General features: G+C 40.4%; 1 protein-coding gene across 1 annotated transcript in view; it reads left to right on the top strand.

Moving 5' to 3' along the window:
- The window catches only part of LOC138008784 (uncharacterized), a 15,869-nt gene that overhangs the window by 852 nt on the left and 2,517 nt on the right, over nt 1-12,500 (top strand). Inside the window, exons 2-5 of the mRNA XM_068856084.1 lie at nt 4,669-4,763; nt 6,220-6,376; nt 6,859-6,922; nt 7,107-7,387. Of these exons, the coding sequence (XP_068712185.1) occupies nt 4,669-4,763; nt 6,220-6,376; nt 6,859-6,922; nt 7,107-7,387 (597 nt within the window). The remainder of the gene's footprint in view (nt 1-4,668; nt 4,764-6,219; nt 6,377-6,858; nt 6,923-7,106; nt 7,388-12,500) is intronic.

Genomic DNA, 12,500 nt, shown 5'->3' with positions numbered 1-12,500 from the left:
AGTGATCCCGTTTGTGTAATACATCAATAAAACATTTGACCTGGAATGAAACAAGTTCTAACCTTCTATGTGATCGCAACTTCTTAAAGGCAGGGCTCGGGGTTTAACGAAAAAACAGCCTGCTGGTGTCAACTAAGGGAGGTTTCCTTTTGTCACAACTGGCCGGCCAGTGCCGTCAATTCGCAAAGGAAATGCAACAATTTCAAGGAACACTTGCATGATAATTCCTCACATCCTTCTAGAGGAGTATATATCATATCCCAGGTTTGTTAATTTGAAACGTTGTAGAGTTAGTCCTCCCAAATGCTCGGTCTGGCCCGTCAATTCCATTAACGGAAAGCGCTTTAAGACTGCTATTCTCAGTTTTTCTAAATTGCAAACTTTCGCCGATTCACAGCATCACCAGAGAAAGAATTATAAGAGAAAGATGCGTTGTGTGGGTGACAAATATTTTGTGGGTGACTTGTATGTACAGTGATGAACAATAGATGATGAGCTGTTATAAAATATTGATCGTAGTAATATATACATGGTGGATACTCAGATCCGAGGAGTACAAATGGCTGAATTTATTATAGATCGACTGAAACAAAGGAGCTCTGAAAAACTTAGCTTAATGCCTTAGTTGTCGTGTTAATTTGCTATTCAATATGCTAACCGTTGCAGGTATGATCTCAAGTCGACTAAGAATTAAAAAAACTCAGCTCAATATTAACAGACGCCGCATGATTTAAACAAGAAGCTCTCTTTAACTGTTAAAAAAAAATGACAGAAAATAGTTTACTGAGAAAAATGATTTTTGAGGTATGTACAGAGAGTCACTTTAAACATCTGCATGAAAAAATATGCGAGTTGCTTTTTTTCAAATCCTGCATATCTTGACTATCTTGGTACGGCGGTTTCCCCCTATCCACAGACCGATGTACTCATCAGATTATTTTCTGATCGATATGCGAATTTTAATTATGTTCTCGCAATGTTCATTTAATCAAAAATTACAATTTCCTCGATAGTGATTGGTTTAAAAAACTCCTATTTTCCTCTAATTCACTTACCAAGTTGTTATCGGACAGCTTAATAAGCCAATCACTATCTCAAACTTTTTGAGTCTCCCGGCATCGTTCTTATAAGAAGGCAAGACTCCATCAGTAGAGGAATTCAAGACTGGAGCGCCGCTATTCGCAGCTGTTGGCCGATCGTTGTGTTAACATTTTTGCTGTCTATTGTGGCGGGAATATGTGTCTGGGCATTGGTAAGTGATCCCGTTTGTGTAATACATCAATAAAACATTTGACCTGGAATGAAACAAGTTCTAACCTTCTATGTGATCGCAACTTCTTAAAGGCAGGGCTCGGGGTTTAACGAAAAAACAGCCTGCTGGTGTCAACTAAGGGAGGTTTCCTTTTGTCACAACTGGCCGGCCAGTGCCGTCAATTCGCAAAGGAAATGCAACAATTTCAAGGAACACTTGCATGATAATTCCTCACATCCTTCTAGAGGAGTATATATCATATCCCAGGTTTGTTAATTTGAAACGTTGTAGAGTTAGTCCTCCCAAATGCTCGGTCTGGCCCGTCAATTCCATTAACGGAAAGCGCTTTAAGACTGCTATTCTCAGTTTTTCTAAATTGCAAACTTTCGCCGATTCACAGCATCACCAGAGAAAGAATTATAAGAGAAAGATGCGTTGTGTGGGTGACAAATATTTTGTGGGTGACTTGTATGTACAGTGATGAACAATAGATGATGAGCTGTTATAAAATATTGATCGTAGTAATATATACATGGTGGATACTCAGATCCGAGGAGTACAAATGGCTGAATTTATTATAGATCGACTGAAACAAAGGAGCTCTGAAAAACTTAGCTTAATGCCTTAGTTGTCGTGTTAATTTGCTATTCAATATGCTAACCGTTGCAGGTATGATCTCAAGTCGACTAAGAATTAAAAAAACTCAGCTCAATATTAACAGACGCCGCATGATTTAAACAAGAAGCTCTCTTTAACTGTTAAAAAAAAATGACAGAAAATAGTTTACTGAGAAAAATGATTTTTGAGGTATGTACAGAGAGTCACTTTAAACATCTGCATGAAAAAATATGCGAGTTGCTTTTTTTCAAATCCTGCATATCTTGACTATCTTGGTACGGCGGTTTCCCCCTATCCACAGACCGATGTACTCATCAGATTATTTTCTGATCGATATGCGAATTTTAATTATGTTCTCGCAATGTTCATTTAATCAAAAATTACAATTTCCTCGATAGTGATTGGTTTAAAAAACTCCTATTTTCCTCTAATTCACTTACCAAGTTGTTATCGGACAGCTTAATAAGCCAATCACATTCAAAGTTAAAATGCAAATCAACCAATCCCAACCTTGGCTTCAATCACCATCGAAACAGTGTACAGACTTCTAAAGTGGGGCTGGCTTTCTTTCTTTCTTTCTTTCTTTCTTTCTTTCTCTCTTTCTTTAAGAGCGACGTTAAACAATTTGCGTTAAACAATTTGCGGAGTGCAAACCTGCGACGTTTTTGAGCCGCGGACGGCAACCGGAAGTGAGCTGTTCTACCTTTTAACTTGTCTTGTCACTACCACCTTTATATTGCTGAGTATCTTACTTCTATTCACTACTTGTACAAATCCCATAATACACCTCTTTTCCCCCCCCCCCCCACCAAAAAAAAAAAAAAAAAAAAAAAAAACAAATCTGCATAGGCATTGTTTTCGACTTCTCTTAGGACATTTTTATGTCCCAGGAGAAATTACAAACAATGGTTATGCAAAAGTTCAAACACGTCGCGTGCTTAAACTCCATACGGTCTCTTCAAGGTCACGCACCCGAGGAATATTTGTAGTCAGTGCCTTTTCATGACGTGTGCCTGTGTCATAAAAAAAAAAACATTAAATTATTCCTTTTAAACATCACAATACACCTGTTTTGTTATTTCATGCAAGAATTGGAATTGGAATTGGAATTCTATGTGATAAACGTATGATATAATATGGAAACTGATTGCGGTCAGTTGTAACACAATTATTCAATTCGCCCTTGTTGCATATATGAGGCTGGTTATAGCCAACACGGCGCCATGCGTCTCGTTGGCTATGTACCATCTCATATCCAACACTCGCTTATGGAATAATTGTTAAATATTGGAAATGTAGGTTATATATGAAATTCTGAGGGAGAAGTGATCATTTCATCTATAACCCGCAATCAAAATATATACGTTTATTTCAGATTATATTTACTTGACTACTAAGTCCTCATAGGCGAAGAATGAATACAGATCAGCTCGACTAAAGACGGCGCGGCAATTCGGTGTCATTATGACGCGGCTACTTTCAAGTACAAATAACTTTTAGAAATAGGGCATTTGCATACCGTGCATGAACACTCATTCATTTCTATTTTTTGGCCAAAACTTTTATGATGTTATTCAAGCTTATGAATGACATGGAATGTATATGAAATGATCATATATCTGAACTGTGTAAATTGAAATACATACACCTTATTTCAAAATGGCCGCCATTTCCTTGCAAATTAGCCCTATTGGGCTCGCTTTCAAAAGTCAATTCAAAAGAATATTTAACCTTAAACGAGGCCAAAAGGGCCAATTTCCAATCAAACAAATGAATACAAAACGGCGGCCATTTTGGAATAAGATGTATGACAGCTTAAAATCATCGCATGATTCTTTGGCATTCATTGGTTCACCGACTCTTACGGGATATAACTCGAACTCGTAAGTGACCAGACCCCGGCCTGTTAGCTTGGTCGCTTAGTTGATAGAGCTGTCTGTTCAAATCCCGTTCAAGCGTGGCCGGGGAGATTTCAGTTTTTCTTCGCGACTGTTGAAGTTGCTGAAGGAAGTGCGATGATCTCCAACTCTCGTATTCAATCAATCTCGACCCCAGAGCTCTTCTCTTGACTCAGGGAGAGAAGGGCACTGGGGAACCCTGAAACAAAGTGTCCCCTCATTGGTTTTCGTGAAGAACAATCAAACGCGTCTCTAATTGGTGCATTCATGTTAGCTCGAAGAGTGAGCAGGCGCCGTAAGGTTCAAATAGCCATTTTTGGGCTATAAGAACCCTAAGGCGCATGTTCTCCGACATAGAGTTTCCCAGAGCCTTGGGTCGGCCCGAGGCTCTTGTGACAAGAAGAATGGTATTGAATGAAAAATGGGGTGAAATCTTGATTTTAATAACAGTGTGTAACAGTGAATGTTTTTGTAAATTAAATAAAACGACGTTGAAAAGCTTTTTTGTGATCCATGTTGTCTGTTCCTTTACTGATGTGCTCTAGTATGTACCATGCACTGGTATTTACAGTCAGACAATACAATATGCGGCATAAAGTTGCCTTATGGGTTTTAACCTCAGTACACCGGACATCCCTCACCCCTCTAAACCGGACATATTTCCAACGGTCCTAAGGGTGTCCGGTTTGGAGCGGTTCCACTGTATAATTCAACCTGTGCACAAGGGTTTTGGATGGTGATCGCCCCTGGCTCTTAAAGAGAAGAAAACTTTTGCAAGTCGCCCAATCATTATTAATTAAATCATTAAAATTGTTTCATTGAAAGCATTTTCTTGAGGCAAGGGCAGTAACTCAAAGCTAACACAGTTACTTAATATTCCTTTTAAAATTGTTTACGCAGGAAAGCAAGAAAAACTCCAAGGAGTTTGGCAGTCCATTTTATTATGGAATTTTCGACGGTTTCTGGTGGGCCTTCGTTACCATGTCAACCGTTGGGTAAGACAACAACAGCAACAACAATCTTTATTGTGCTCTCGATACAACATAGGCTCGATATCCGCCGCTCACTCGAGTTCGGGTATCCTCCCTGAGAAGAGACGGCTGGACGCGTGAGCGATAAGTTGTGTCTGTGACGTAAATTCAAATATAATTTATGCAAAGTTAATATTTGCGGGGAAATAGCCTTAGGCATCCTAAAACACCGATTTTAACTAAACAATAATTACATAACAATGGCTAAAACTTCTCTGCGAAGTTTCCAGATGATACGAGCTTGAGTCTGTGGTTAAGTGATCAATGTGAGTTTGAATTCATCCGGCGAATCATCAAAAAAATCTTCGGCCGCTTCAGCTCTCGGTCGACCTAATCGGCCCCCTCGTTTTGCCGGCAATAAACTCATCAGTACTTTCAATTGATCTTGAGGAATTTTAATGGTTCTTACATTAGCGAAGTCTGAGGAGAAAGTTGCAATAGCAATGGATTTTGACCAACTGGAAAATCAGTGAAGTTTCCGAACTCAGGCGGTAGAAAATTAAACGACACAATCCCCTTTCTCCAGCTTCTCGAACACTTTTCGTTGTCGAAATCTTGGATGTTTCCTACCTTAAAAGCACTGTAAACCTCGAACTGGCCGGGTCAAAGAATACCTTCGCAGCCAAAAAATATAATTATGCCGGATCGATTTGTGCAGGCGAGTTTCTGATTGGCGGAGATTACCAATGGCTCACCTCACGCGTCCAGCCGTGATTTCGGGAGTGAGCGCTGGCTCATTACCCGAAACAGAGTGCCTGGTAATCGAGCGTAGATACAACAGAAAGTGTAAAGTAATCAAAGGAAATAGTTGCGAAGAAAAGAGAGCACAACCACTCAGAAATAGTAAAAGCTAATGGCACTGAGTGGCTGGGCCATGCGCAAAACACTGATCTTGCTCGCTGACCGCTGCCGCGGTCAAAATATGTCTTTTTTCCCAGAAATCACTGTAAACTTTGACGTACATGGTAGATCTTGCTGTTATATTAAAGGAGTATCTCTAGATTTTTTCGTTGACGTGCTGAGAAGAAGGTAATTAATGGTATTCATTTTCAATTAAAAATGATCGAGAGTTTCGGAAAACCATATTCTAATTTCCCAGGCAAAATAGTCTTCCACAATCACAGTTATACGTCATTTGAACACCTACCCCCGTGCAATGTTGTTCAGTACGTTTTAGTTTCTAAACAACTTACAATGAAAGGTGGGAGAGGGAGGGATGCTCGATTAATTCCATCAGTGTACCAACAATGTGTCAGTGATTGCAGCCCTCCAGACCTGATTGTTTTGAGGTGGAATCTCCCTTTAGTTGAGGCCAATACGTTATCAGCCGAACTCTAGAGGCAGTGGGGAGGAGTAGAGGGGGAGAAATCTTGTGAGAAGGTCTTTCTCACTGCAGAAATAATCCAGATTGCTCTTACAGATATGGCGACAAGACTCCGAAGTCACTGATGGCGCGGTTGTTCTCTGTAATATGGATAACGATTGGGATCACTCTTTGTTCAATGCTGACTGCCACCCTGTCCAGCGCTTTCACAAACGTAACAGTGGATTACTATGGAGTTCTTTCTGAGAGGAAGGTACAAATGAACGAGAGTATTGTTTAGTAACAGCAGAAATATGTCTTGCAGTAATCTTCCCTGCTTTTATTCAACTACCAGATCTTTTTACGCTCAGTCCTTCCAGCCCGACGAAAAGCAAACAAAAAATTACAAACGGAAAGTAAACAAATAAACAAGAAAAAGAAACATAAGTACTCGTGAAAATGGCCGTGCGAAACTAAACTCGCAGTGAGATGCTGACGAATGTTTGGAGTCAAATTTTCAGCGCGTTATTCCTAGATTGGGCGAAAGACACGCTGCTTCGTGTTCATCTTCTATTTTCGGTTTTCACAAGACGCCGCGGCAGCAATGTTTGTCAGATCCTACACAAAAAGTTGGCTACTCTATTTTTGTCAAAAGTCAACCCAAAAATACACTGCAATAAAGAGAGCGCATCCGGCTACTGACAGATAAGGGAGTGTCTGCAGTCTGTTAAATAAATGCTTTTATTTGATTCACAGGTCGGAGTGGTAAAAGATAGCATTGCTCTTCAGAAAGCAGTAAACCTTGGCGCCAACGTGAAAGGTTTTTATGCATGGAGCCTTGAGTTATTTTGTTTTTTCAGTCATCCATTTCAAACTTCATTTATTTTGTATTCCTTCATACTTCATTCCTCTGTTAGGCCTATATCCTTTCAGTGTTTAGTAGTCAGGTTGCCATTTTTCTTATCATTTAAGATTTCTTTTCAATCTTTTCCAACTGCCATTAGTCTTTGAAGACCTTAATGAAGTACACAATGCCTTGGTCAACAAATCAGTAGACGGAATTTTGGAGGAGATGTTTACGGCAATAGAATACTTCGAACTACACTACGAAAATCCGTCGCTTTCTATCGTTCATTTTTATGAAGAGAAGCATGGATATGGAATCGCATTGAAGTCCCAGTATGTGGATGGTTTTGGAGAAGTCTGGAATTGCATGTCATTTGTCTCCTCATTCATCGCTAATGACAAATATGATTTCCTCAAGGGACACATTCACAGAGCTAAGGTGAGGAAATACAAATTTCAAAATTAATACATTTGCAATCTGCTAACTCAAAGTCATGCCATGAGGTATCGGAAGCAGTCCAATTGCACTCAATCACCCGATCACTCCATTCTAGCCTGTTCCAGGCTCCCAGATAGTCGGCAAAACGAAAACAACTACGTGTGAAAAGCGAGTCGACCCAAGCCCCTCTTCATTTTTCGCACTCATTTTTTTCTCTTTCCCGACTATCTGGGAGCCTTTTTGGAGTTCGAAAATAGAAAATGGAAAACTAATAGCATAAGAGAGATAGCGTCCAAAAAATGAACGTGGAATTCTTAAAAAGCGACGAAAAAGTACGGAGTGACGATCAAATAATCGCCGAATATTAAGAATAACCTTGCTTCATTTCGACTCGACTGAGGAAGAATGTAACAGGGAATGAATGCTATATCATCTACAAACTAAGAGAAACTTCTCATTAAGTTGTAGAGCATATTGCTTTCCTTTAAAAATAACAAACTTTCTACATATATTTATATATCGGAAACTGTTCCATCCCTCAAATTGCGACAGTACCGTAGTCACTTGACAAAGAACATGGTTTGCCAAACTCAAAAGCCGAAGGCGAAAGGATTATCGGTGAATATTCACCGGGACGAAGTCGAGGTGAATATTCATCGATAATCACATAGGCAGCCCAAGCTCGCGTCACTACAGACAGCCGTTGAGAATTTAAACGCGTTATAAGACTTCGTATGGGAAATCAAATACCGTCGATTATAAAGCCTAAAAAATGCTCAATTTAACTTTCATTCAATAAAGTGAATAACAATGACTCACCTCTGGTGTATTCTTTTGCCTTTTGGAGCTTATTACACCGTTTCGGGAATTCTGTGTTTTCAGTGTTTTCAATGTTCTAAGACGAAGTCAAGGCTGCACACTACGATTCCGACCGTTGTCAGCTCAGAGGCGGTTTGCGACTCGAAAATCCATCCCAGCCAAGTTTTTTTCACGCAAAGCTAAAGCCACATCATTTGCGAACCTCCGAGAATGTTTCGTCGTCAAAAAGCCCCACGCACTTGGCTGGAAAGGAGCATTTTCTGCTTCGATTTCCACGATAGCTGATGAATTTCGGAGCTTGGGTCCGAGGTCAAATTAACTCCACGCAATGAGGTACAGTCATTACACCACTTACCCCATCCCCACAGCAGCTTCTCGTAACCATGGAGCTGTTACGATAAGCCGCTGTGGGGATGGGGTAGGTGTTGTAATGACTTTACCTCATTGCGTGGAGTTAATTTGACCTCGGACCCAAGCTCCGTGTCCTCGTCGGTGATCATAAACAGTTAAATTCATCAGCTATCGTAGAAATCGAAGCAGAAATTGCTCCTTTCCAGCCAAGTGCGTGGGGTTTTTTGACGACGAAACATTCTCGGAGGTTCGCAAATGATGTGGCTTTAGCTTTGCGTGAAAAAAACTTGGCTGGGATGGATTTTCGAGTCGCAAACCGCCTCTGAGCTGACAACGGTCGGAATCGTAGTGTGCAGCCTTGACTTCGTCTTAGAACATTGAAAACACTGAAAACACAGAATTCCCGAAACGGTATAATAAGCTCCAAAGGCATTTTTATTCACTTTATTGAATGAAAGTTAAATTGAGCATTTTTTAGGCTTTATAATCGACGGTATTTGATTTCCCATACAAAGTCTTATAACGCGTTTAAATTCTCAACGGCTGTCTGTAGTGACGCGAGCTTGGGCTGCCTATGATAATCACTGAGCCTGAGGCGAATAATTGTTTTAGTATAAATACACAGGTGATTATTTCAAAAAAGAGAAAAAAAAAAACATTTCAACGCGAAATCATCTTCACTTACAGTGGCAAAACGACTACTGGCAGCCATTTTGTCCGTCGAGGTGATTATCGGCTGATAATCCGAGATAGCGAGCCAATGAGAGCGCGCGATTTTGTATAACCACCTGTGTATTTATACTAAAACTGGATTATTACTTCAAACAACCTCAAAGGGGTTGTTTGAAATAATTACAATGCGTAATTGAACAGAATGGCGAGCACGTGGTGGTATGAGCAGACGAAACTTCTAATCGCTTTATGGAGTGAAGATTTGGATTTGTCTTCTTGTATTCTCGTAAGCTATCCATGGTTCTCTACTCGCTTCAAGCACATGATGGCAGCCACGCGGTACACGGCGCCATTTTGTCTCACACTGCGAGGTTACCCTGCGTATTGTATTTGAATTTTCGCAGATGAGAACAGAACCATAATTGAATAAATTTGAATGGAGTATGATAACCTGATATATACTTCAGTTGATCATAATCAACGTTGAGTGTGAACACGGCTTAAGTGCGAAGTCTTTGTGTTGGTAATTAGTTCTACTTTAAATATGAATGAAAACTAATTTCCATAAGAAAAACTTAATCTCGCTTTGAAGAGGAGGCAGACATAAACTCGGAAATGGCCTATTTAAATTTCAGGGTTACTATAAGACAGACTTCTAGGTATAGCCGTTTTTTTTTCAAGCTGATCTCACAAAGTGAAATCAGTTGAAACAGGTATGATCGCATAATTAAATTTCATGTCAGACATCTAGTCCGCAGAATCTTCCAGTACCATAACAAAATGCTGATGAATTTTATAGAATCACTTTTACGGCAAATGCGAACGGCAAAACGTACCTTCATGTTCGCTTACTTTTTTTTGGTACGTAAGTAGATCAAACAGAAAAACAGAATACAACAAATAAAAGATGTCCACATTATTGCGCAAAGGCTGAGAGGCAGATAGCATTAGTTTAATTTTGAAAAACGGAGGGTCCTCAATAGATTTGGTGGGATACGGAATTTTGCTTTTTTTGCGGTGATACTCGGTATTTCAGCTGAAAACAGGGGCGGGAGGCGGGAATTTCAGCGAGTGGGAGCGGGATCTCGTGTTTTTATAGGGTTGGGATGCGAGATTGGCAAGGGAAACAGAGCGAGATACGGGATTTCAATTCTCCTCAGTTGCCCATTGCAAAAACCGCAAGCTGGCGGAAATGAACCTTTTGTGCGTAAAGCTGTGTCAGGTTTCATGTAATGAATAGCAACGGCTCAGTACCCTGTCAAACGTATCCATTATCGCTTACTCCACGTTAGTATCAGGCCGTATAAGGTCTTTGAGTCTTGTGATTTTTTGTGTTGGCCTCTGACATAAATGACATTTGTCCATTTCCGACATTTGCGTCTGTATTCTTGACTTCAGTGTCCTAAGTGGTCCTAAGTGGTCCTAAGTGGTTTGTTGTGGCCAGTAGTGGTGACAGTAATTTATCGAACGAACCGGGAAACGACATATCGACATTATAAATTGTACGTGTAAAAAAACAAAACAAAACAGTGAGACGTTTAAATAAGGAAATACATCTCAACACCAACTCTCTATTCGTTTCTGCCCAGTCACTAGTAAGACTCTTTCTGAATCTTGTAACTGGTGTTTTTATCGAATTGCTTCTGATTTTCTTTTTGTTTTTTTTTTCCTCCGACCGACTGCCCCAAAATCAGGAAACACAGGAAGAAAGGGTGTCCAAGGGCCTAATAAGAACTCAGCATCTCAACTTGGAAAGATGTCTGCGAAGCTAAGAAAAACATTATTAAAACGCTCAATGTAAAGGAATCCAGGCGGCCCTCGGATTCCAGATCCCAGCTCGTGGATTCCGGATCCTGAATAGAGGATCCCGGGTAATTAGTCGCTGATTCCGGATTCCAGACTCACGGGTTTCACAGAAATGGATCCTGGATTCCATCAAAAGCTCTAAAACTTGGATTCCATAGCCTCACAGTTGCCGAATTTAATCCGGATTCCTTCACATAGGGCGATCGTAAAGACGGGTTTCTTTTTGGCTTCGCGAGTAGATCGAATGTCTTCATCTGTTGAGCATAAAGCGAAGACAAACCTCTCCGTCCAGGGCCCGTTTCTCGAAAGCCTCATCTGTATCTTAAGAACAGAGTGATTTTAAGTCAATAAGCTTCGATATCTTGCATTTTGTTATCTTGAAAACATGTTAAAAGATCTTCCTACGATAACAAAAGGAGGGCAGTTTCGTAAATTGGTTTTTGGGCTCGAAAAGATATCGGGACTTTTCGAGCAACGGGCCTTAGGGCTTAAACCAAATTAAGACAGCACTGAACAAAAGTACTTCGCGCTCGATTCCTTAGCGTTTTGAGGTTCCTATCCCTGATACAACTTTCACTTTTTAATAATAAAACGGACGAGTTTGAGACCCAAAATTTAAGCTCATATACTAATTCTGAGATGCATATACCTAGATATATATACCTATATATATATATATATATATATATATATATATATATATATGTTGCGTTAGTAATTTAGATGGGTCGCAAATACAAAGCGGCGTATAACTTACGGAAACGGACCGTTTCCATGGTAAAATCCCAACCAAAAACCAGCCAAGCAAGGTGACAACACATCACGCATGCGCACAACCATTTCGTTCCGTTCATTGGCAGCCATGGAAAGCTGTTTCGGCCTTGTTAGGCCTCATCAGCGTGGCATTCTCAACTTTCACAAATCCCACAATGCACCTGTTCTTCCTCCCAAATTTGGCAGAGGCATCGTTTTCGATTTCTCTTGGGACATCTTCAAGTCTTAAGAGAAATCGAAAACACCGATTATGCAAAATTTGGGGGGCCAGAAGATGTGTTTTATGGGTTTGAGAACTGAGAATAGCCAACTTATTAGGCGGGGGTGATTCTCTTACCGCATTCGTTATGTGGGGATGCCACTTAATTGGGTGCCTAAAACACCAGTCTGGTATGTTGGTTATGCCATCCTGGTGAGACCTAATAAGGCCGAAACAGATGTCCATGGCTGCCATTGAACTCGGCGAAACGGTTGTGGGCATGCGTGACGTGCTGGCCACATCGGGTTGGTGTTATAGTGTGTCACTTTGCTTTACTTGTTGTTTTCAATAAGAGTGCTCCTTTTAGCCCTAGAACCGCTTGCCATATAACAATTTATCGCTCGGTTATTAGTAACAAAGTGAACAGCGCGGTTATGAACAGATAACCTTGGCAGCAAAAAACAAACTTGAAATAGTTCTCACGGTGCAAAG

This window comes from Montipora foliosa, chromosome 6 (genome assembly GCF_036669935.1).
Source record: "Montipora foliosa isolate CH-2021 chromosome 6, ASM3666993v2, whole genome shotgun sequence".
Taxonomy (NCBI): Eukaryota; Metazoa; Cnidaria; class Anthozoa; order Scleractinia; family Acroporidae; genus Montipora; species Montipora foliosa.
The sequence above is the reverse complement of the archived record's forward strand: the minus strand, read 5'-3'. Positions and strand labels throughout refer to the sequence as shown.